Source organism: Lissotriton helveticus, chromosome 3_2 (assembly GCF_964261635.1).
Source record: "Lissotriton helveticus chromosome 3_2, aLisHel1.1, whole genome shotgun sequence".
NCBI classification, from domain to species: Eukaryota; Metazoa; Chordata; class Amphibia; order Caudata; family Salamandridae; genus Lissotriton; species Lissotriton helveticus.
Genome location: NC_136062.1, coordinates 355,223,676 through 355,250,397, shown reverse-complemented (window position 1 = coordinate 355,250,397; position 26,722 = coordinate 355,223,676). Strand labels below are relative to the sequence as shown.

Sequence of the window (26,722 nt, the reverse complement as noted above, 5' to 3'; positions counted from 1 at the left end):
CTTTATAATTTGACAAATCAAATCAAATCAAATCGATTGCTTCCAGTGCTTCCTCCTGTGGGATCTGTGTCTACAGACTGGTAACGTCAAATGAAACCATCCAATTTATTTGGCTGTTGAACTGATGGCCTTCCACTTTCATAATGAAGTCAGTGGTGTCTCTCAGATACGATGGAACATCTTCGATATATGGCCTAATAAAGATGTCAACATATTTGGCTATTGGTTCCATGACAGAATCACAACTGGAAACAATTGGTCTGCCCGGTGGATTATTTAGTCTTTTATGTATTTTGGGCAAGAAATAAATAACAGGGACTCGTGGATGTTTCTTGCACAGGTACTCATATTCTTTGGGCCCAAGGAAACCTTGATCGAATCCATCTTTTAGGATAACCTCAATCTGTTCCTGAATTTGCTTTGTGGGATCTTTTTGAATGGGATGATACCATTCTCGGTTATTAACTTGACATCTTCCTTCTGCAAGATAGGATTCTTTGGCCAGATTACAACTGCGCCGCCTTTATACGCTTGCTTTATCACTATTGTATCATCTTCCTTCAGATCACGGATAGCTTTTTGTTGCTGAACCGTTATGTTATTTTTTACAAAAATTCTTTGTTTTTCTAGTTGCCAAATAGAGGATAGCACAACTTGTTCAAATGCTGCAATCTGTTTTGCAATACTGTGTAAAGGCAGATTAAAATTGGATTTATTCTTCAAGCCTGAGTGATCCCCTGTGCCTTTATATTCTTTTCCAGCGAAAAATGCTGAAAAACTCGGTAGCTTCAATTTTCATTATTGTATAGTCCGCCTGTTGGTTAGGAACAAACTTCAAACCCAGCTCCAACACAGAGTCTTCATCTTTAGTAAGTGTCTTCTCCGATAGATTAATAATTGGCGTTGTATTTAGGACTCAAGCAACTGGTGACCACCCCCACCCACTACGCCGGACACACACTCGACCCGGTCTTCTCTTCCAGCAAGGACATCGCCTTCAGCTACGCCACGGGACTCCAATGGACGGACCACAGCTGCGTCCACTTCAGCTTCAGAAGGCCCACGTTCCACCATCACCAGCAACAGGTTCCCCGCAGAAGCTGGAACAAGATCACTGCGGACCAGCTCGCTACCTCCCTGAGCAAGAACCCTCCCACCAGCACAACGAACCCCAGCCAAGCGGCCACCAACCTCACGAAATGGATCAGCGACTGCGCAGACGACCTCGCCTCTCTGAAGACCCCACCGAGCAGACCCCGCAGCAAGAAAGCCCCATAGTTTAACGACGAACTCAAGAGCTCCAAGAAGAACTGCAGAGCACTCGAGAAAACCTGGCGCAGAGACCCAACACCGGACAACATGACTGCCCTCAAGCTCGCCACCCGAAAACACCACCAACTGATCCACGCCACCAAGAAAACCGCATTTAAGGAACGACTGGACAACAACGCACACAACAGCAAGGAACTCTTCAACATCGTGAAAGAGCTCTCCAACCCCAACGCCGGAAACAACGACATCACCCCTTCGCAAGATCTCTGCAACTCCCTCGCCTCCTACTTCCACAACAAGATCACGGACATACACAACAGCTTCAGCACCCAACCGTCGCACGCCACGACCGAACCACCGCCCCCCACCACCACCCTCCGCGCCTGGACGCCGATCAGCACCGAAGACACCATCCGCACGATGAACTCCATCCACTCCGGATCTCCGACAGACCCCTGCCCTCACCAAGTCTTCAACAAGGTCGACGCTGTCATCGCACCCCACCTGCGGGACATCATCAACACCTCCTTCGACACCGCCACTTTCCCGGAGAGCTGGAAGCACGCCGAACTCAGCGCTCTACTTAAGAAACCATCAGCCGACCCCACCGACCTCAAGAACTACCGCCCCATCTCGCTGCTCCCGTTTCCGGCAAAAGTCATCGAGAAGACCGTCAACAAGCAACTGGCCGCCTTCCTCGAGACGAACGGATCCCTCGACCTCTCGCAGTCTGGCTTCCGGGCCAACCACAGCACCGAGACCGCCCTGATCGCAGCTACAGATGACATCCGAGCCCTGCTCGACAACGGAGAAACAGCGGCCCTCATCCTCCTGGACCTGTCCGCGGCCTTCGACACTGTATGCCACCGTACCCTAGTACAGCGCCTCAGCAACGTCGGAATCCAGGAGAAGGCACTGGAGTGGATCATCTCCTTCCTCGCCGGAAGGACACAGAGAGTCCGCCTCCCCCCGTTCAGATCGGAGGCCACCGAAGTCATCTGCGGCGTTCCTCAAGGCTCCTCGCTCAGCCCAACACTCTTCAACGTCTACATGAGCCCCCTCGCAACCATCGCAAGCCAGCACAACCTCAACATCATCTACTACGCCGACGACACCCAGCTGATCCTCTCCCTCACCAACGACCCCGCCACCGCCAGCGCCAACCTGCACGAAGGGATGACAGACGTAGCCAAATGGATGTCGAACAGCCGCCTGAAACTGAACTCGGACAAGACGGAAGTCCTCATCCTGGGATCATCACCCTCCGCCTGGGACGACTCCTGGTGGCCCCCCGCCCTGGGCAGCGCACCCAAACCCACAGACCACGCACGCAAGCTGGGCTTCATCCTGGACTCCTCCCTCTCCATGACCAGACAAGTCAACGCCGTCTCCTTGTCGTGCTTCAACATCCTGCGCATGCTGCGTAAGATCTTCCGATGGATCCCCACAGAGACCAGGAAGACGGTCACCCAGGCCCTCGTCACCAGCCGTCTGGACTACGGCAACTCCCTCTACGCCGGAACCACCGCCAAACTCCAGAAGAGACTCCAGCGGATCCAGAACACCTCAGCAGGACTCATCCTGGACATCCCCCCGCCGCAGCCACATCTCCGGACACCTGAGAGACCTGCACTGGCTCCCGGTCAACAAGAGAATCACCTTCCGGCTCCTCACCCACGCACACAAAGCCCTACACAACCAAGGCCCAGGATACCTCAACAGCCGCCTCAACTTCTACGCTCCCAAACGCCAGCTTCGATCGACCAGCCACGCCCCCGCATCCAAAGAGCCACCACAGGAGGAAGGTCCTTCTCCTACCTGGCCGCCAAGACTTGGAACTCCCTTCCGTCCCACCTCCGCCGGACCCAAGACCACCTCGCCTTCAGGAAGCAGCTCAAGACCTGGCTGTTCGAGCAGTAGCGGACCCCCTCCCCCCAGCGCCTTGAGACCCTCCGGGTGAGTAGTGCACTATATAAATGCTTTGATTGATTGATTGATTGACTGGTAATACTGGCGTCTGGTTTTCATTTCCCATGGTTGGGTTTTGAATCTTACTCTGGGCTTTTCTCCGCCTTTCTCTAAAAAAGAGTCCTGTCTTTTGGTTGGTCCTTGTCTTGAATTTGGTTCCCCTGTGGACTCTGAAGATGAAGATACTGAGAACGTCAGGAAGTGGTTCCTTGATCTCCCCTGATAATCTGACAGGAATCGTTGAGATGCTGATTTAGTGTAAAAGTCGTCTTTCAAATAGGGGTCTAAATTGAAGGCCTTTGTGTCCCTCTCAAATTTGGATGTTTTGTAGCTGACTGTATGATCTTTAAAGGTTAAGATTTCCTTTTCAATTTTCTCAAGAAGGGTCTTGACTTCAGTATGAGTATGGTTATCTTTGATAGCTTGAATCAAGGTCTCCAACTCATCTGCTTCCTTACGACAAATTCTTTGTGCTGTCTCTATGGTGTGGACCATGAGGTCCCTACTGCATTTAGTGCTGATAAAGCTGAAGCCTTTTTTGTACTCCTGATCCTCGGTAAAAATAACAGGGATGTTTTTTACTTTGATCCCCCAAGGCATTGTTCCAGCTTTAATGTGTTGCAGTGTAAAGTGACCATGCAATTCTGTTCTTATGTGTTTTTTGTGTAAACGGATAAGTGCATCAGATTCATTTTGCTGCTTAGCTGAGGCACTTAGAGAGATAGAGGAAAAAGGAGAAGGTGTGGTAATTACATTTTGAATGTGATCTTCACTAAAATAACTTTTGGAAAGTTGGCATTTTCATGTCCTAACCATTCGGTGTCTGTTGTCTGTATCCTGGGTCCCATCACTAGATGTAGCTGGCACTTGAACTATGTGTATTGCTTCCAGACAGAGAGACAAAGGGGAAATAGGTGTTGGCATGATGGGCCATCTCTGACTTGATGAGGGGGAGTAGCTGTCACCTGCTGAACTTGCACATCACAGAGGCTCTGCCAGAACACACTCAGAAAGGGCTTGACACTAGTCTTTTGTGGCCCCAGACAAGCTGTGGCCAGGGCATTGGGGCAGGAAATTCTAATCTCGTCTGGGGTGGAAACCTCCAGAACCTTCTCCTATTTCAAAGTGGGGACCAGGTATAAATAATGGACCCTCAGACCCAACTCTTTAGTACACTTTTGTACATGTAGAGGACTCAAAAGGACTGGTGTGCTGCTCTACAAACAGGACGGCTACTCTTTTGCCATGCTGCGTGAGTGAAAAGACTATACCTGCTTCTTGATTCTGTGACCACCAGAGTGACTCTAAGGGGTAGCTGGCTGGCCTTTTGAACAGAGCCTCCGGGACAGAAAAGGCTCCAACGACCTTGAACCCAGCACCTGGAATCTTGTCTGCTGTGATTCTTGCCCCCAAGTGAAGCCAGCCCAGTCATGCACCCTTGGAAGTGGGACTGAAGGTGCTCTACAAGCCACACTGTGTTCCTGTAAGCAGAACAGATGCAGCGTGGTGGAGGTCTTCAAAGCCGTATTGGAACTGTTGCAGCCCAACACATCCCTGATGCCGGTCCTCACATCGTATCCAGCATTCTCCTTTGGACTGTGCTGCATGATGCATCCTCAACACAAGCCTGCTTTTCGCAAGCCCCTTGTCGACAGTTTCCGCGGCGACGATGAAGAACTTCACAGTGCAGCCCCCCAGCATCATCGAAACCGCCGGTGCACAACGAATCTTCAACACGCAAGCTAGGAAGTAAGGTACTTTGTTCAGCAAGCCTAACTTGGACCCATACCCCATCGTGGTCAGTCTCAGCTTGTGACTTTGTCCCAGTCCGGCGAACCAGATAACCACAGTTGGCTCTTTGTGTTCCCTAGGCACTTTCTTGACTTATATCTTTAAAATTGTATAAATCCATTTGTACAGATTACATTTTTGTCATATTGATCGAAAATATTTTTATTAAATGTAACTTTCTTTTTTATAATTGGTATGATATCTGTCTTGTGTTTTCACTTCATTACTGTTTTAAGCTCTGCATACATACTTTAAACATTGCCTCTAAGTTAAGCTAGGCTGCTTTATGCAAAGCTACTAGAGGGTTAAACCCAGGTTAATTTTGGGTTTGCTTGTGACTTTACCCTGACAGAAATGTTAGCTGCTGCTTGAGTTGGGTTTCACCCCCATTCAGCAATCCTAAATGCTGACCATTATAGATGATAGTGGACAGTGGGTGTGTGCAAACTTTCAAATTTATTTTGTTAATGAAAAGTACACAAAGTGTGCAAAGTTCTGCGAGAGTTGGATTTGCACATCTTAAAGAAAACTTTCACGAGCATTTTCTATGTGATTGTAGCTTGACATAACTTTGCTTCAGTAGTGTTGCTTCACTCTCTCCAGGAAAAAGTAAGCAATGAATATTATACCGCCTTGCTTACAAAATACTCAGTACATTTTGGTTATGTTCACTATAGTCTAAAACTCATCTCAGTGTATGCAAAAGAAAATTCGAAATATTGTCAAAAAACAGTGATGAGAAAGCATGCAAAAATATGTTTGCTTGACTTAAAACAATGTCGTACGCCCCTGGACCGGACAGTCCCTTATCAGAAGTGTTATATTTTCTGTCAAAGACACATCACTTGCTCAAGAGATAGGAGTAAGCCACACTGATCTTGGTATTTGCTTGTATCTCGCAGGTTAAATAAGATGGAAAATGTGATTTCTTTGGTCAAAGGAAGAATTGAAGAAGTTGATTTGCCAGTAGAAAAAGTAGATGTGATCATCTCCGAATGGATGGTAAGTTATATATATTTTTTTCGTTTTTCCTCGTTTATTGCGTTAGCCTCACATATCAAGCTTGATGTGTAGAGAAATTCTGAATTTGTCATGCCAGCCATGGGTTTGTGGTGTCACGTGCCCGACATATAAATCTATAGCCAAAATGAGGCATAAAAAGTGCATTGCCAATAGCGAGTGGCTCTATTCTTGTTGAAGATACCTGCAATTTCAGAAAAATCCTTTTATATCACTTCTGAAGAGAAGACGTGGAGAAATTCGAAGTGGGTTACTATGTACCTTGTTTAGTAAATTGTAGTAAGTATAGGAAATAAAGCATCCATCTTTATTATAATGTCTCAGGGATTAGTTCGATTCTTGATAGTCCGAAGGGGCCTGAAAACATTTGTAAGTGGCTTTGACTGAACTAGTCGTTTTTAGGTCTTGCCTAGGCAGCGCTGGTACTTTCTCTTCAAGACATGCTGTATCTAGGATATGGGCTTGAAAAAAACCATCTTTTTCATTGGTTCCTGTTGCTGTCCTTTAGAAATGCTGGCTTTTCATTGATGAATACACTTATTAGTCCCTCCTTTTGGAATTTTGTATCCTCCCATGAGGATTGTCCCTCATATGTATTCGTACTGTTCAGGTTATTTATACTTTGAGAGAACTCTTTTTTTGTTGGGCTGCGTCTTTGCTACTTAAGTGTTCTGTTTACTTGGGCAATTAAACTTCTGTCACTTCATTTGCTTGTGGTCAGTTGCTGTTGTTCCATTTGCTTGTTGTCTGTCCATTAATCTCCCCCTGCATCCCCCTCACCCCTCCCACAACACTGCTGCAGGCCCCCACCACCCTTCCGAGGCCACTGTTGTTTTGCTCATTACACTTCTTGCCCGCCCCAGAGCATTGAATTCTTATGTTATTTTGCTTTCATTTTACATTTCTAGCTTTTCATTTATATAGCCCACCTATCAGGCTGACACCAGACTCGAACCGGGATCCCCAGCTGGCAGCTCTCACCTCTGTCCCATATCCTTTCCTTGGCCATGTTGCAGGGTGCAGTACCATATGTGGCAAAAGAGTCCCCACGGGTCACCTAGTGACAGCTTGTGGTACTGAACCCTAACAACAGTGCTTGTTGAATCTACCAGGAACCAGATATTCAAAACCGCTCTTTTATTTGATTGTCTCCTAACGGGCTCCAAAATCTGAATGTCATCTGCACTTCAGAAAGGCTTTGTATCACCATTGCCAGACCTCATTGCCACCATTGCCTTCTCGTGGCACTGCGGAGGTGGTATCTGCACCATGGCCCATTTAAGCATTTAAGCTCATGGGCTGTTCCAGCGTCTCACGAGCCCAGCACCCTAAGTGTTGTGTCAGGCTTGGGCCTACCCCCGTTCATCAGCGCCTTCTAGAGATCAAGGTTTGTGCCAGCAAATCGCAGGTCTCAGCCTGATCTCCAGCGTGCGCCACATGGTATGTGTAGTAGTTCCAAATAAATCCAAGTAGAGCCTTGTTGAAGATGAAGAGTAGTTTACGAAATTCCTCCACTTGCAAAATAAGTAGGAAAAAATTCAGGAAAATCGTAAATACTGTCCATGTGGATGATCCTGGGGTTTAATGAGGTAAAAATATCCCAAAGCATCACCAATATGTAGTAGTTCCAAATAAATCCAAGTAGAGCCTTGTTGAAGATGAAGAGTCGTTTATTGGAGCATCCACCTTCTGAAGGTCAGCAGTGTAACTGAAGCTCAGCTGATCTTCAGAACATGGAACAAGCAGAGGTATTTAAAGACATACACCATCTGCGCATGGATGCATGACACAGAGGGTTCCATAAAAGAATACATGAATAAACATTCTAAAAGACATTCTTATCCTAATACCACAGAATGGATTTCAGAATCCATGGCACCACTTTTGGTCCTAGGACTTCAGAGCATTGTGAGGTCTGGTGTCTGCAGCCGGCACCTCATAAGTAGACGTGCAATGAAGTTTTAAACGATTAATGCCTGAGTTCCAGGTACTCCAGTGTGAGGGCATTTACAATGGTATGTTGTGGGATTTGGAGAAGAATCGGATCCCACTCTTCTAAGAATTTCAATTTACGTGTGTGCATTCTGAACAACAGGTTATTTTCTTAGATTAGAACATATATACAGCAACAACTGGGCTCCTAATTATTGCGCTTGTTTGTTCATTCTTAGTATTTTCCCTCTGCACACCATAACAAGGTGATAAAGGTTCATCATAACTCCCAAGAACATATGCACTCTCTGAATAAATATGAGCTGTTCATTGCTTTTCCACATACACACTGCCTTCTCGCAATTGCACAGCATGGCCGCGCACAGCGCCGCTTTCGACTCGTCTGCTTGCAGTGTTGTCATTGGAATTTCCTCCATAGCAGACCCCTCCCACCTCCCGACACAGCATGGCCGCGCGCCTTTTTTTAAAATTTATTAATAGATAGCTTTTACTAAGCATTTACATGTAAATAGCTTTTACTTTGCAGTGCTTCTTTCCTGACGCAGACATAACAGATCATCAGTGCAAGCTTCCCATGTATAGATCAGCTTATATAAACAGTGCAAGCTTCCCTTACCTGCACAAGGCCACTACAGCAATCAACAGCGCTCGCCTTCAGTGTGGAGTTATCTGAACACCAGTCTTCACTAGTGTAAGGATTATGGTTTATTTCAGGATATGTGTTGGACAGGCCACATGAAGGGCCGCTCTCCCCCGGCCCAACCAGGCCCGAGCCAGCCACGCAAGTACCACACACCACCATTGCACGTCCACCGTCCCCGCAGGGACCCCTACACTCGAACCTGTTGACCGCGTAGGCCGACCCACTACCGGCCTGCGCGCCCATCCTGGGCGCCATCTTGGACACTCCACCACGAGGCCGCCTGGCCCCCGATCGACCTCAACCCTGGGCCTGGCCAGGCCTCAGACATTCCGGCACCAACATCCACCCAGGAGGTGAGCGGGCTACTTGGTCAGTCAATGGGAGCAAGAGGTGTCGATGGCTCTCCCCCGCCAAGTACCGCTCGCCCATCGCCTCCCCGGGCGCTGGCTCCACCCCCCTGCTGGGTGTCTGAACTCCCTCATCCCGGACCTCCCGACCTCCAAGTGCGAGGGTCCGGACATCAAAGCACACCAGCCCTATAACTGGGGCAGCTCCAGAGCAGGACGGGAGTTGTATCTTGGAGTCGAGAGACGCAAAGAGGAACTCATCCTTGACGGACTACTGGCGCTGCCGTAGCTCTGTCTTGTGCACCCTCGTCTTGCCTGCTGGCGCTGCCGCGGCTTTGGGAACCACCCTATCCTTCATCGTCGTCGGGACCTGCTGGCGTGGCCGCGGACCGTTTGTACCCACCACCTTCATCGGGACCTGCTGGCTCTGCCGCGGACCGTCGTCTTCCTTCATCCATCTCGGGACCTGCTGGCTCCGCCGCGGCCCGTTCATCTACACCCCCGAGCTCGAGGATTGAGAGCTATTGCCATCTTTTTGGTAACAAGACTGGCCCGCTACCCTCTTCCCAAACAGAGACCAGAATAGAGGGGACCCCTGAGTCCAGACCTCCTTGTACCATTCTACCGTACTTGAAGAATTCCCTATAAAGTATCGTTGAACTTTATCCTTGTGTGGTGTCCGTCTGTGGGGGGGGAGTTACTTGTCTGTACGATTCGCTGGAGACGGCTCTCCCCGGAGACCTCTCCCCTTATCCTCGGCCGACCCTCCCGGTCCGTCTAACATTGGTGGCCAGCGACGGGATCCGAATCACCGCATAAACCGTACAGAGAGTAGCTCACCCCACGGCGAATCACGATGTCAACTAAAGACAGCGGATCAACGGAGAAATTCCAGATGGAGAAATTGGACGAGTACAGCCATCGTGAACTTAAACAGTTCTGTATCGAATTAGGTATCGCTACCACCGGACTAAATACCAAAGATGACTTTAAGCAGGCCCTAGAATCTTGGGCAGAAACCGGGGCTGCCGGAACCCCCGATCAAGACATCGCAGCACAAACCCCCATGGCCCCTGAAGAACGAAGAACGGGTCTCTCGCCAGACGAGATCCAGGAACGAGAAAGAACCCGACTACACGAGCTGGAAATGGCCCGGCTCAAAATGGACGTTGAACTGAAGTTGGCCGAACAGAAAATCAACTTAGAGCACCTGCGTCTCCGAGAAGAAAGAGAGGAGAAACAGAGACAAAGGGAGCTCGAGGAAAAGAAACTGGCATATGAACATGAGCGGAAATTAGCTGAAATCGACCTACGCAAACAGAATAAAGAAGCAGGGGTGCCCGAGCAACCCCACACTCCAGGGGCAACAGAGAAGAAGGTACACATCCCCAAGGATGTCGTTCGAGAATACTTCCGAGAGGACGACATCCAGCAATGGTTTAAGGCCTATGAAATCGCTATGACTGCACACCGGATCGATAGAAGCGATTGGGGGGCCGGTCTGTGGGGGAGATTCCTCAATGAGGGCCGCGACGCCCTGCTGCAACTCCCGGACCACCAGATGACCTCCTATGACCATATGAAAGCTGCACTCCTCACCCGCTATGGCCTCACACCCGAGATGTACCGTCAGAGGTTCCGAGACTGCACCCGCATCCCAGGTACAACTTGGGTGGACTATGTCAATTACTTTAGCCGAGCCTTCGAGGGCTGGATCAAAGGAAGCAAGGTCACAACCTACGAACAACTGTTCAATCTTATGGTATGGGAGCATCTGTCGAACAATTGCTTCATTGAACTTCGCCAGCACCTCCTCGACAGCAAGTTAACGGATCCCCGGCAGCTCGCAGCCGAAGCAGACCGGTGGGAGATCACCAGAGTGAGTCGAAATGGGTCCTCCGAACAGAACCGGAACAACAATGGTCAGCACCGTCCCCGAGGAGGTGGAGGCCAAGGACGCGGAAGAAGCAACGCTCCGGTCACCCCCACTACCAGCCCCACCCCCCCGGCCAACCGGGGCAGCACCCCAGCGCGACCGGGACATCGAGCCAATGTTACCTGCCATCGATGCCAACGAGTCGGACACTATGCAAACGACCCAAACTGCCCCCAGTACCAGAGCCCAAGACCCCGCCAAGTAGCCGCTGCTGCTCTGGGGGAGGAACAGATCTCAGAGGAACAAGAAGAATATGAACAGGAACACCAAGAATGGGAGCCAGCCGCCATGGCTCTCGCCTGCCTAGGGGGGAGAGACATGGTCCCGCGGGTCCCCCTACCCGCTAATACCCAGAAGTACAGCCAATGGGTGGGCATCAATGGACGCCGGGCTGAAGCCCTTCGTGACACTGGGGCCAGTGTAACAGCCGTCCGCTGTCACCTGGTGACCCCCGAACAATACTTACCAAACATTCTCTGCCCTGTACGTTCAGCCGATAACTCAGAAAGTCTGTGTCGGATGGCCTGCGTCCCCTTCGAATGGGGAGGGGTCTCCGGCATGTTGAAGGTGACGGTCCGAGATGATGCCCCCGTAGACTGCCTCCTGGGTAATGACCTGGAAAGCTCTCCATGGGCAGCAGTCGAACGAAAAGAGCACCTGGGGATGCTGGGCGTCCCGGACTGGGCGTGCGTCACCACCCGGTCCATGACCGCCCGTGCCAACACCCGCCCAGAGGAACTCGAATGGCCGGCACCACCGCCTCCGGTCGCCCCCGCCGAAACCACCGACCGTGACGTCCCCCCCGAACCAGCTCAACCTCCAGACCTCGCTAACCTCGACCAGTGGCCTCAAGAGGGGGGGCCCACGCAAGAACAATTTCGCCAAGAACAAAAGACCTGTCCCTCCCTCGAGGGACTCCGCCAGCAAGCGCTAGCCCAAAGCGCAGGGGATACCTCCGGAACTCACTGGGTCTACTGGGACAATGATCTGCTGTACAGTGAGCAAAGAATCGCGGAGCTGGGGGCCAGCCGAGTCCTAGTGGTACCCCTCCGTTTTAGAGACTTTCTGCTAAACCTGGCCCACGATGTCCCCCTGGCAGGACACTTGGGTCAAGACAAAACCTATAGCCGCCTGGTGACCCACTTCTTCTGGCCCAAAATGAGGGACAATGTACACCAGCATTGCCGATCTTGCCCCACGTGCCAAGCCAGTGGGAAGAGCGGCCGCAAACTGAAAGCCCCCCTGCAACCTTTTCCCGTGGTCACCACCCCGTTCGAGAGGGTCGGAATCGATATCGTAGGGCCCCTGGACCCGCGCACAAAACAAGGCCATCGATTCATCCTGGTGCTAGTGGACCACGCCACCCGCTACCCGGAGGCTGTTCCCCTGCGGACTGTGACAGCCCCGGTAGTCGGCCGGGCTCTGATGGGGATCTTCTCCCGGGTGGGCTTCCCCCGGGAGGTCGTCAGTGACAGAGGCACGAACTTTATTTCGAAATATATGAAATCTCTCTGGCAACAGTGCGGGGTTACCTACCGGTTCACGACCCCCTATCACCCTCAAGGAAACGGACTCGTTGAGCGGTTCAACCGCACGCTCAAAGGGATGATCGGGGGGTTGGAAGAGCCCCTCCGTCGCCAGTGGGATGTGCTGCTGCCGTGCCTCCTCTTCGCATATCGAGAGGTTCCCCAGAAGTCCCTGGGCTTCAGCCCATTTGAACTGCTATATGGACACCCCGTGCGCGGGCCGCTCAGCCTAGTTAAGGAAGGCTGGGAGATGCCCCCTCTAAAGAACCCACCAGATGTTTTCCGCTACCTCCTAACACTCCGCAACCAGACCCGGCGATTCCGAGAACTAGCAAAAGCCAACCTAGAGGCCAGTCAAGAGGACATGAAAAGGTGGTATGACCGGAATGCCTCCTCCATCGAATTTGAACCTGGGCAACAGGTATGGGTGATGTCCCCCACCGAACCCTGCGCCCTACAAGACAAGTGGACAGGGCCCTTCAAAGTGGTCGAGCGCAAGGGTCCGGCTACCTATCTCATCGACTTGGAATCTTCCCGGAACCCCCTCCGGGTCCTCCACGCTAACAGACTGAAACCGCACTTTGTACGGACAGAACTCAGCCTCCTGATGGCCACAGACAATGGGGCTGAAGAGGACTCCGAGCCCCTCCCGGACCTCCTACGAACGCGGGAGAAAGACGGTTCCGTAGATGGGGTCCGACTCTCAGAGGCCCTCACCCGAGAGCAACACCAGGAGTGCCAAGTTCTCCTGTCACAATTCGCCAGCCTGTTCTCCCTCACCCCAGGTGTCACTTCCTGGTGTACGCACGATGTGGACACGGGGGACAGCCCCCCTATCCGCCACCGGGCCTACCGCGTGCCAGATCGGGTACGGGCCTGCATCCAGGAGGAAGTAGCCAAAATGCTCACGCTCGGGGTCATCGAGCCCTCAGACAGCCCCTGGGCCAGCCCTGTAGTACTGGTCCCCAATATCAGAAACAAGAGGGGGAGGTAGAGCTAATCGTTGGATTTATGCTCCACTGGGTATTCAAATAAACAAGAGAAATCCAACATTTAGTGGGAAAAGGAGAGTGATCAATGGATATTGAAGCACTCAGTGTTTGTGAAAATACCCCTCACACACCAAAAGGCCCCTTGGTGTCATGCTTCATCATCGGGGTCTTCGCACCCCTCTATCGGGATGCGGCGTGCTGCGACCGACGACTACGAGGGAGCACTTTACAAAGTTGGCTATGTGTGGTGTACAGTGTGTGGGTTGTGTTACAAGTGAGTAGGGAGTGTTGTGAAAAGTTTTAAAAGGTACCTGGCACTAGAGCGGAAAAGAAAAAAAGTTTTATTCTGTGCTCTGGCTGGTACCGTTAAAAAGAAAGTGCAGGGCGAGGTCAATCTGTTGTATTAATGAACAGGACCTCTGATGTGCTTATGTGTCGACATGTTTCGGAGACAGGCTCCTTCTTCAGGACAGGGGCACAAACTCCCTTCCCTACTCACGTCTTTTGTTACGTAAAACTGTGTATTTACAGAAAAGTGAATTTTACTTTAAATAGGCTAAGTGTGCCTACAGCGGTCTGCTACAAGCACAATGACCTGTAGAAAGACAAAAAAAGAGAGATTTGCCTAATGGTTACCCATGTAACGGGTAGTTCATGCAGGTGCAGTCACCTGGAACCTCACCATTTGCTTAGCGATAAGCTTCCATAAAAAAGACTCACTACACATACAACATAAAACATATAGAGCACTAGGATTTTTTGTAAACCTGAAATTCGTACTTGTGAAGCTTGGTTGTGGGCTTCATGAGCAAGATAGGAGCGTCGGGGTGTTGCTCCAATGGCAATCTGCAGTAGAGGATGAAGTGGCCATTACTAATCATTCTTTAACACTTACTTCCGTGGATGGTTAGAGATGATCGTGGCAGAATGGTACTCCTTTGGTGTTATACTCACATAGTAAGGACGCTCAGATCGCCGCCTTACCCCGTCCGCTGCTCCGCTGGTTGTGGAGTTGCTAGCGGTTTAGGCTATTTATAGGCTTTTTCGTTAATTGGGCGGAAAGGAAACTCATCCCATGTTTGGGTATTCCGCTGTGTGGCCATACAGGGCGCCTGTATGTTCCAGATGCGCTGACATGGGATAAGTGTCTGCAGGCGCTGGAGGTATTTCGCTGCGCATGCGCGTTAGCCTGCCACTGTTCAGCGGCGCATGCGCTGTTGGGAGTGTCTCGTTTTGTGCGCACGCGCATTTGACACACGCATCTCTTGTGCGCTGTCTCCAGTGCGCTTGTGAACATGAGCCCGGTATCCAGTGACTGTCAGATGTGATGAAGTCACAGACGTTCTCATTGTCTGGGTATCACACACGGACAACGGTGGCAGATATAAATACATGAATGAAATAAATTAAATTAAATTAAGAGTCAATGTCCATTTCTTCATTTGTAGTTGTAATTCGGCGGACACAGTTGTGTGGACTGGGAACCAGTTGTAGTTCGGTTTTTCGCTGGGTTCGTTCATTGGGTGGTCTTTTACGTGGATAATTGACTCCACGGGACATCGTCGTTGAGCCCGTTCAGATGGGTCCCCAGACGGAACACCCATCGCTGTTCTTTCTGAAAAAGGCCCACCTCAGAGGGTAATTGTTCGATGATAGTCCATTTTAAATCATTCACACAGTGTTCGGATGTCAAGTAATGTGTGGCCATTTTTGTGGTGCTTTTTTTACACCGTACATTACTCTTGTGTTCGTTCATTCTTGTCTTTACGGCTCGTGTAGTCATGCCTACATATTCGAGGTTGCACGGGCACGTGATGAGGTAGATCACGTTTTTGGAGTTACAATTTGTGAACCTTCTTTGTTCCCATGTGGTGCCGTTGCTGAAGCTGAGTCTCGTGCTTTTGTCAGTCAGATGGCAGCTACTGCAGTTACCACATGGAAAGTGTCCCTTAACACTTATGGTTGGTTGTGTGGACGCAGTCACTGGTTTTGGTCGGGTGTGTACCAACATGTCTTTGAGGTTGCGCCCCCTTCGGTGTGCAAACATCGGTTTTTCTAAGTTCAATCCTCCACATGTTAGTATCCGCCAGTGTTTATTAACCAGTTTCGACACCTCATTGGATACTGTGTTAAAAGTCGTAACACATATTGGTCGTTTATTTTCAGTGGGGTCCTTTGATCGGTCTTCCAACAGCGACTCTCTATTGTTGTTTCTTGCCCTTTTGAAAGCTTTGCTGACAATCCTATTTGGATATTCTCGTAGTTTGAGTTTCTCCTTGAGTTCACCAGCTTGTCTCTTGAATTCGGACAGGTCTGTACAGTTGCGCCTGAGGCGTAAAAACTGTCCATAAGGTAGGTTTTCTCGTAGGTGTCGAGGGTGAAAACTGTCATACCTTAGTAGACAGTTTCTCGAGGTGGGTTTAAAGTGAGTAGTTGTTTTTAACACCCCTGCCTCCGCGTAGATATTGAGATCCAGAAACACCAATGTTTGATTTGAAATGGTGATCGTGAATTTCAGGAAGGGGTTTTGATTGTTGAGCCATTCCAAAAAATTCTCAGCGGACAGGCTGTCGCCTTCCCAGACGACCAGGATGTCATCGATGTACCTTTTCCAGCATTTTATTTTCGATCTGAATGGGTTTTGGTCATGGAGAATCTTACTTGTCTCGAGGTGGTGCACATAGAGACCAGCCAGGCTTGGAGCAAATGTGCTTCCCATGCTGGTCCCATGGCACTGTTGGTAGATCGTATTTTTATACTGGAAAAAGTTTTTCTGCAGAGCCAGAGAGATGCACTCCAATACCAAACCACGTGGTGTTTGGTACCTCCATTGTGTTGAAAAAAGCACTTCTTCAATGATTATCAACGTTTCATCGTGGGGGAGGCTGGTGTAGAGGCTCTCCACATCCAACGATATCAGTAGTTGGGTTTTGGGGTCAAATGTAGTTTCTTGAAGTAGTTGTAACACGGCCTTGGTGTCCTTTAGATAGGTGTTGGTAGATTGTACTAACGGTCTCAGGAAAGCGTCCGCGAATTTGGACAGTGGCTCTAGAATGGAGCCAATACCCGAGACTATTGGGCGGCCTGGTGGTTGGATAAGATTCTTGTGGATCTTGGGAATGCTGTAAAAATACGGGATACGAGGTTTTTTCTGTTCCAGAAACTCTCCTTCCTTTTTGCTCAGCCAATCATGCGCTAAGCCTTCCTCGATCATTGCTCCAATTCTGATCCTGAGATTCTCTGTTGGATCTTGATGTAAGACCATATAGTTGCGTCTGTCTGACAAGAGTCGTAGACATTCGGTGTCATAGTATTCGGTGGATTGCAACACTATGGCACCTCCCTTGTCCGCTGGCTTGATGACGATGCTGGTATCATCCGATAGGGTTTTCAAGGCAAGTTGTTCTTCCTTGGTCGTATTGTGGAACGTGCGTGTGGCAGAAACATCCAGTTGGTTGACCCCTGTCATCACTGCTTTTTCAAAAGCCAGCAGTTCAATAGGGAGTGCTGAGTCTGGAGGGGTAAAGGTAGACTTCGGTCTCAAACCTGTGTCTGTTGTTAATGCCTGAGTTGGTTTGTCTGCAAAAAATGCCTGTAGTTTTAGTTTGCGGACAAACTCTTTCATCTCAAGGTTCATTTTAAACATATCTGGTTTTTGTGTTGGTACAAATCCCAAGCCTTTATTCAGTACCTGTCGCTGAATATCCGTTAAACGCTTGGATGATAGATTTACCACTAGGTCCCTCTCTGGTTGCTGGTTGATGCTTGGTTGGGCAGGGAGCCTGTCATGCTCCTGGTTTGCCGGGGGTTCCCCTGTTCTGCCGCCTCCCAGGTGACATTGTTGCCTTTCCGGTTTCTCCCCCGTGTCCCTGGGCGGGAGCCTAAAAAAGGTTGTGGACCAAAGAAGGCGCCGTTGAAGTCTTGGTTCCATTGTGGAAAACCTTGGGCATCAGTTGGATGGTTGAACTGGAAAGGTTGAAATGGCGGTGGTCCCATGTATTGTGGGTACTGGGGTGGGTAACCTCTCCACCCTCGTTGTCTCGGGAACTGCTGTCGCCTCTGCCTCCATCCTCCTCTGTTTTGCCGATTTCGTCTGCCTCCGCTGGAATTTGAACTGGCAGAACTGTTGTCTGACCCATCGCTGTCTGTATCGTTTCGTGTAGATACATAGTCGGCTTTTGTGTATGGGTAGGTACCTTCGGGTGTAAATTTGTCTTTGTCCTTGCCCAATTTGCTTAGTTTGCTCTGTTTCAGGGAAAATTCAAATTCGGTCATTTGCTGATTGAGTTCGTCTAGCCTGCTCTTTAGATCCTCGGGTGACATATACGAGTTAAGTTTCACCTCAATTTTGCCAATGTCAATTCTCAGATCTTTGCTGATCCTGGTGGCTGTTTTAATAATAAGAACCAACCAGTCCCTGGTACAATGCCATGAAATTAATGACCACTCCTTTTTGAATTGCATGTCCGTCTGAAAAATGAAGGGTTCATTTTTCACGATTAAGCCTGGTGGGCCCATCTTGTTTCTTAAATATTCCGTCATTATTAGCCCATGCATGGCTGCCTTTATCTGGTTGCGTCTTAATTTCACCAGTTCGTTCCAGTCATCAATATTTGGGCCAGTTTCCGGATTGCTAAGGCCTTCAAAGGGGTTTACTGCAGCCAGGATTCTGTCTATTTCTTCTTCGCCGAAGGTCAGGCCATGTTCATCCTCCATGTTTAATGACCGCTGTGGTTTACAGGTACCTAGTGTATGTATTTATGTGTTGTGTAGAGAGTATGGGGTTTACTCCCGCAGCTGTACGCTGCCTAGACTATATCAGAAACAAGAGGGGGAGGTAGAGCTAATCGTTGGATTTATGCTCCACTGGGTATTCAAATAAACAAGAGAAATCCAACATTTAGTGGGAAAAGGAGAGTGATCAATGGATATTGAAGCACTCAGTGTTTGTGAAAATACCCCTCACACACCAAAAGGCCCCTTGGTGTCATGCTTCATCATCGGGGTCTTCGCACCCCTCTATCGGGATGCGGCGTGCTGCGACCGACGACTACGAGGGAGCACTTTACAAAGTTGGCTATGTGTGGTGTACAGTGTGTGGGTTGTGTTACAAGTGAGTAGGGAGTGTTGTGAAAAGTTTTAAAAGGTACCTGGCACTAGAGCGGAAAAGAAAAAAAGTTTTATTCTGTGCTCTGGCTGGTACCGTTAAAAAGAAAGTGCAGGGCGAGGTCAATCTGTTGTATTAATGAACAGGACCTCTGATGTGCTTATGTGTCGACATGTTTCGGAGACAGGCTCCTTCTTCAGGACAGGGGCACAAACTCCCTTCCCTACTCACGTCTTTTGTTACGTAAAACTGTGTATTTACAGAAAAGTGAATTTTACTTTAAATAGGCTAAGTGTGCCTACAGCGGTCTGCTACAAGCACAATGACCTGTAGAAAGACAAAAAAAGAGAGATTTGCCTAATGGTTACCCATGTAACGGGTAGTTCATGCAGGTGCAGTCACCTGGAACCTCACCATTTGCTTAGCGATAAGCTTCCATAAAAAAGACTCACTACACATACAACATAAAACATATAGAGCACTAGGATTTTTTGTAAACCTGAAATTCGTACTTGTGAAGCTTGGTTGTGGGCTTCATGAGCAAGATAGGAGCGTCGGGGTGTTGCTCCAATGGCAATCTGCAGTAGAGGATGAAGTGGCCATTACTAATCATTCTTTAACACTTACTTCCGTGGATGGTTAGAGATGATCGTGGCAGAATGGTACTCCTTTGGTGTTATACTCACATAGTAAGGACGCTCAGATCGCCGCCTTACCCCGTCCGCTGCTCCGCTGGTTGTGGAGTTGCTAGCGGTTTAGGCTATTTATAGGCTTTTTCGTTAATTGGGCGGAAAGGAAACTCATCCCATGTTTGGGTATTCCGCTGTGTGGCCATACAGGGCGCCTGTATGTTCCAGATGCGCTGACATGGGATAAGTGTCTGCAGGCGCTGGAGGTATTTCGCTGCGCATGCGCGTTAGCCTGCCACTGTTCAGCGGCGCATGCGCTGTTGGGAGTGTCTCGTTTTGTGCGCACGCGCATTTGACACACGCATCTCTTGTGCGCTGTCTCCAGTGCGCTTGTGAACATGAGCCCGGTATCCAGTGACTGTCAGATGTGATGAAGTCACAGACGTTCTCATTGTCTGGGTATCACACACGGACAACGGTGGCAGATATAAATACATGAATGAAATAAATTAAATTAAATTAAGAGTCAATGTCCATTTCTTCATTTGTAGTTGTAATTCGGCGGACACAGTTGTGTGGACTGGGAACCAGTTGTAGTTCGGTTTTTCGCTGGGTTCGTTCATTGGGTGGTCTTTTACGTGGATAATTGACGTGTACTGGTCCCCAAAGCAGCTGCCCCCGGCACCACACCAGAACTCCGGTTCTGCGTCGACTACCGGGGCTTGAATGCGGTCACCAGGACAGACGCACATCCCATCCCCCGGGCAGATGAACTAATCGACCGCATGGGAGCTGCCCGCTACCTCAGTATCTTCGACCTGACGGCGGGCTACTGGCAAATCGGCCTCACACCCCGGGCACAAGAACGTTCTGCCTTTTCCACTCCCGATGGCCATTACCATTTCACAGTCATGCCCTTCGGCATGAAGAATGCCCCAGCAACATTCCAACGGCTCGTCAATCAGGTTCTGGCGGGGCTCGAAGGATTCAGCGCCGCCTACCTAGACGACATCGCTGTATACAGCAACCAGTGGTCCGAGCACCTCCACCACCTCCGAGCAGTGCTGCACGCCCTTCAGCAAGCTGGCCTCACGATCAAGGCCAGCAAATGTCAAATTGGGCAAGGGTCTGTAACCTACCTCGGGCACCAGGTGGGAAGCGGCCTGGTGGCCCCTCTGCAGCTAAAAATTGCCGCCATCCAGTCCTGGCAGCCCCCCATTACCCAGACCGAGGTACGAGCCTTCCTGGGCCTCACGGGCTATTACCGAAGGTTCGTGAAAGACTATGGTACTATCGTGAGGCCCCTCACAGAACTCACGTCAAGAAATCAGCCCCAGAAAGTCAACTGGACCCCAGAGTGTCAAGCTGCATTTGAACAATTGAAAGCCGCCATGTGCTCCGCCCCTGTGCTCCAGGCCCCCGACTACAGCCGGGAGTTCATCGTCCAGACGGATGCCTCCGACCATGGCATTGGGGCAGTCCTGTCTCAAGTGAACACCGAAGGCCGTGATCAACCGGTGGCCTTCATCAGCCGGCGACTCCTACCACGGGAACAACGCTGGAGCACCATAGAGAGGGAGGCCTTCGCGGTGGTATGGGCCCTCAAGAAGCTCCGGCCCTACCTTTTTGGCACACCCTTTCGGGTACAGACCGACCACCGACCCCTGCAGTGGCTGATGCAGATGCGGGGGGAAAACCCGAAGTTACTACGCTGGTCCATCTCCCTACAAGGGATGGACTTCACAGTTGAACATCGGCCTGGGCCAGATCACGCCAACGCAGATGGCCTGTCCCGGTTCTTCCGCCTCGACGAGAAGAGTCCCCAAGAGAATGGGTAACTCTCCCCGCCTTCAGCTGGGGGGGACGCATGTTGGACAGGCCACATGAAGGGCCGCTCTCCCCCGGCCCAACCAGGCCCGAGCCAGCCACGCAAGTACCACACACCACCATTGCACGTCCACCGTCCCCGCAGGGACCCCTACACTCGAACCTGTTGACCGCGTAGGCCGACCCACTACCGGCCTGCGCGCCCATCCTGGGCGCCATCTTGGACACTCCACCACGAGGCCGCCTGGCCCCCGATCGACCTCAACCCTGGGCCTGGCCAGGCCTCAGACATTCCGGCACCAACATCCACCCAGGAGGTGAGCGGGCTACTTGGTCAGTCAATGGGAGCAAGAGGTGTCGATGGCTCTCCCCCGCCAAGTACCGCTCGCCCATCGCCTCCCCGGGCGCTGGCTCCACCCCCCTGCTGGGTGTCTGAACTCCCTCATCCCGGACCTCCCGACCTCCAAGTGCGAGGGTCCGGACATCAAAGCACACCAGCCCTATAACTGGGGCAGCTCCAGAGCAGGACGGGAGTTGTATCTTGGAGTCGAGAGACGCAAAGAGGAACTCATCCTTGACGGACTACTGGCGCTGCCGTAGCTCTGTCTTGTGCACCCTCGTCTTGCCTGCTGGCGCTGCCGCGGCTTTGGGAACCACCCTATCCTTCATCGTCGTCGGGACCTGCTGGCGTGGCCGCGGACCGTTTGTACCCACCACCTTCATCGGGACCTGCTGGCTCTGCCGCGGACCGTCGTCTTCCTTCATCCATCTCGGGACCTGCTGGCTCCGCCGCGGCCCGTTCATCTACACCCCCGAGCTCGAGGATTGAGAGCTATTGCCATCTTTTTGGTAACAAGACTGTCCCGCTACCCTCTTCCCAAACAGAGACCAGAATAGAGGGGACCCCTGAGTCCAGACCTCCTTGTACCATTCTACCGTACTTGAAGAATTCCCTATAAAGTATCGTTGAACTTTATCCTTGTGTGGTGTCCGTCTGTGGGGGGGGAGTTACTTGTCTGTACGATTCGCTGGAGACGGCTCTCCCCGGAGACCTCTCCCCTTATCCTCGGCCGACCCTCCCGGTCCGTCTAACAATATGCTTGGCCAGAGGGGGCGATGTTTGCTAACTGAAATTTTACAATAAAAATATTGGATCAAAGGATTGTCGGAAAGTAGACCTGCTGGTAAAAAGCATGAAACAGGCCTATTGAAGTTCTCTTTTCTTTGTTTCTTCTTTGTCTGTGTTCCTCCTCTGGCATGCATCTTCTGTGGTTATACATCATTGTGAATCACAAGGTAACGTGTGACTCATTTTGGGAACTCGGACAGGAAACAAGCAGGAGCCCTACAGTACAGTGAACTCTACAGACAACCAGAGCAGCACAGATCCTCCAGGATCCGTGGCCTCATGCCACGGATCCTGCTTGTTAATCTGGGTGTTAGCAGCCTTACACATCCATCTCCTGGTAATTGAGTATATGGTTCTTACACGTCCATCTCTAGGTCAGTGATCATGGCTTCTTACAAGTCAATCTGCTGGTCAGTGAGCATGGATTCTTACATGGCATCTCCTGGTCAGTGAGCTTGGATTTCTTACACGTCCTTCTCCTGGTCAGGGAGCATGGTTTCTTACACGTCCATCTGCTTGGTCAGTGAGCATCGATTCTTCCACGGCATCTGCTGGTCAGTGAGCATAGCTTTTTACATGTTCATCGAATTGTCGGGGAGCAGGGTTTCTTACATGTCCAACTACTGGTCAGTGAGCATGACTTCTTAAACCTCCATCTCCTGATCAGTGAGCATGGCTTCTTACATTCCACCTGGTGGTCAGTGAGCATGGCTTCTTACAGGTACATCTGCTACTAGTCAGTGAGCAAGGTTTCTAACAAGATGTCTCTGAAGGTGTTTGCACGCTCCAGCCGCTTCACCCATCCAACTCTCATTCTCCCACATGCTGCCCATTCACCTAACAGATACAAAGATGTCACTGCTGCCTATGATGGAAACCACAAAACCATCTGTAAAGTCAGGCTTCTAAAGAACATTAAGTGCAGTACAAGTGGTTCACAACAATAAACAATAATGCATGCAGCACGGGCACAGTGATGGAATGAAAAACTTTCTAGCTATTGTAACGGAAAGTTTCAATTCTATTAAGGACTCGGAGGTGAGGATTATGCCTTTTCTCTTCACCTTATTAAACAGCAGCTAAAACAACACACAACTACTACCTTTCCCAGGAAACCCTGGGAAAAAGGTAGTAAGAAGAAATTGTCCCATCAGCCGCAGACTTGGATCCTCCAATCAGGGGCGACGTAGACCAACATATTCTGACTCCACTGGCTTCCCATCCTGTTTCGACGCACGAAGTCAGCTGATGGTTCACATGAGTCTTGTTTGTTTGTTTCAGATCCTATAAGAAAATCAAGAAATTATCATTTATCCAACCCAAGCAACGTCAAAGCCTGTGGAAACAAAGTTAGTGAGGCATAACACAATCATATAAAGCTTTTGTTCCAAACCATACAGTGTTGAAAACTGTTTTACTTATTCTCATACGGGTAGGGCAATGTTCAACTGAAATCCCTAGGATGGGATAATCCTCACCTCCGAGTCCTTAATAGAATTGAAACTTTCTGTTACGATATCTAGGAAATTTTTCATTCTATGTCCGGACTGGAGGCGAGAATTATGGTAGTTCAACACTTTCTCACCACGAGGTAGGCCACATCTATCACAGTCCGAAGACGAGTCTGCCGCGTTGAGGATGTCCTCCAAGTGGGCTCCTAAGCCAAAAGCCTTTGAGGCCATAGCCCCTAGAGTTGAATGGGCTCCATAATCCCTAAGATTAATTCCTACCTCTTGCATAACCTAACTAACCCATCTGGCTATTGTGGGAGAAGATACTGCTTCAAAAGCTTTACGTAACGCAATTAGGAGCTGCTGCTTTCCCGGGGGACGGAATTCCTCCGTTACTTCCTCATACGCCTTCAAACAGCGAATCACACACAGTTTCGGGGATTCCGGAAATTCTGTATAATTGATCACTCTCGTGTGGCACTTTGTCCGACTGTGGAGGGTGAAAGTCACCCCATTAGGTGTCCTACCCATGATATCCAAAGCTCTCACGTCTGAGACATGGGGGCAGGAACTGAGGCAGAGCAGCATGGCTAGTTTGGCCGACAACTCTTTCTGTGAAAGGAACCAATTAAGTAGCCTGGACAGAAACAGTTGAAGAACTTCGGTCACATTCCAAAGGGTTCCGGAGGAAGGGACAATCTGATGCCTGGTAAGAGCCTGCAAACCAGGGGGTGTTCACCAACCGTCGCGTTGTTAAGCGATAAGTGACCAGATGAAAAGGCTGACCGAAAAGTATTAACTGATCTGTAAGCTAGTTCCTCATGGGCTAAATGGGCCAGAAAATTCAGTATATGAACTACTCCTGCGTCCACACAGGATTAAGACCCCCTCGCATACAGCAACAGGACAATGTGCCCCATGCGGATCTGTGCCGCTTGACTCTACTTTCTGCCCACACTCTGGACACGAACTGTTCAGCTTTATCCGAAAGGCTTTCTCAATGTCTCCAGTAATCCACCATTCTATGAGGCACAACGAGTTCTCCAAAATCAGAGGATGAGTAACTCAATCGGGGCTCAGGAGGAGAGACGGAAACTGGGGGAGTAGGATTGGAGAATCCCAAGAAAGTTCCAGAAGAACTGAAAACCAACCTTGCAATCTCCACAGGGGAGTGATCATTACCATCGCTCTTGCTTTATCATTGCAAATGGAGGGACCACGTATCCCTGTTCCAGACTCCAGTCTTGTAGAAAGGCATCATTGGCCACCGCCAACGGATCTGGTCTCCAGTTGAAGAACCTCAGAAGTTGATTGTCTAATCTTGTAGCAAAAAGGTCCATTGAAAAAGGACCACAATGGTCGTTCAAGGACTGTAAGTCCTCCTGGTCGAGTTTCCAGAGGCTGAATTGGAAGTCCGCTACCATGTTCTCCCTCCCGGAGAGATACTCCACCGTGACCAATCCTAATGATCCAGGCAGTACTGCCAAAAGCTGGCAGCCAAATCTGAGAGGGCTTTGGATCTCGTGCCCCCTAAATGATTGATATATTGGATGGCCAAATTATTGTCCATCTTTAAAAGGACCGAGGACTATACTGAGTTTCTTGTGCAACAGTGAACGGCAAAAGAGCCCGCTAGAAGCTCCAAGTAGTTGGTATGAAACCTCAATTCTTGAGGAGACCACAATCCTTCTGTGGTAAAACTTGCCGCATCTGGCCTCCCAGCCTTGCCTGCTGGCATCGGACTCTATAACTAAGTCTGGGCGGATCTGAATATTGCCTGGCTGTTCCAGGCTTCCATGTGTTCTTACCACCATGTGATCTCCTCCCGACTTCCTCCAACAGAGGGACTTTGTAAGAGTAAGGACGTCCCCTCCGTAAGTGAGTTGCTTTGAGGCGTTGGAGCGCTTGATAATGTAAAAGGCCCTGGTAGATGTTCTGGATGGAGGCGGAGAGAAGACCCACAATCCAGGCCAATTTTCTGAGAGATATCTGAGGTTTGGTGATCAAACGTCGTAATTTGTGACACATTTTTGAAATCTTTCTGGATGTAAGACTGAGCGTTGAGGAGGTCTATCATAAATCCAGGAAAAGTAAGGATCTGAGAGGGCATTAGGATGGATTTCGTCTTGTTCACCGCGAAGCCCAGATCCTGCAGAAGATCCACCACTGTTTTGAGGTGGCAAGAGAGCTGGAGAGGGCATGCGTCCATGAGGAGCATGTCGTCCAGATGGGCAATCATTCGGATACCCTGAGCTCTTAGGAACTCCACTGCTGGTCTGAGGACCTTGGTGAAGCATCAGGGGGCAGAGGAGAGACCGAATGGAAGGGAGGTAAACTCGTAAGCCTGTTGACGCCGAACAAATTGGAGAAAGCGGCGATGAGGGGGGGAAGATTGGGATAACTAGGTAGGTGTCTTTTAAATCGAGCCTTATCATCCATCTCAGAGGTCGCAGGACATGCCTGAGGAGGTAAATCCCCTCCATTTTGAAATGGCGGCACACTGCTCACTTGTTGAATTTACTGAGATTGATTACTGGACGCTTGCCTCCATTTGTTTTGTCTACTAAAATGTTGTTGCTGATGAACCCCCGTGGATGAGGGGTTGCCCGGGCGGTAGCCCCTTTGGCTAGAAGGGAAGAAACTTCAGAGTCTACAAGACTAATGAGAAAACTGTATGGGACATGGTCTCAGCTCTTGAAAGGGATCGCCTATATAATCTATATGGAAACCTTGAACTTTCTGAAGTATCCAAGAGTCCCCTGTGATGGAAATCCAGGTTCTGAAAAAAATACCCATCCTCCCCCCTACCCTTAAGCAGAAAGAAGGGAGAACTCTCACCGGGACTAGAGGAGGACGCTGCTCCACGATATCCATGGCCCTTGCCTCGCCAGAATTTTGTGAGATAGAAATTCCAAAATCTTGTCTGGTCTTGGTACTGATGTCCAGGCCTTGTCCCTTTGGAGGGAGTTGGTTGGAAGGTCGGCCGGTCGAGCGGCTCCTACCTCAACCGGCCCCATGTAAAACCCAGGGAAAAACCTTTCTGATCGATGACTCTTGTCAAGGGAGGTGAAAGTGTTCACAAACTTTCCCAGCTCCTTGACAAAAGGCTCGCCAAAGAGTCCCCCTTGAGC

General features: G+C 50.0%; 1 protein-coding gene across 1 annotated transcript in view; it reads left to right on the top strand.

The window, feature by feature from the left end:
* The window catches only part of PRMT3 (protein arginine methyltransferase 3), a 919,521-nt gene that overhangs the window by 308,252 nt on the left and 584,547 nt on the right, over window positions 1-26,722 (top strand). Inside the window, exon 10 of the mRNA XM_078684663.1 lies at window positions 5,934-6,033. Within this exon, the coding sequence (XP_078540789.1) occupies window positions 5,934-6,033 (100 nt within the window). The remainder of the gene's footprint in view (window positions 1-5,933; window positions 6,034-26,722) is intronic.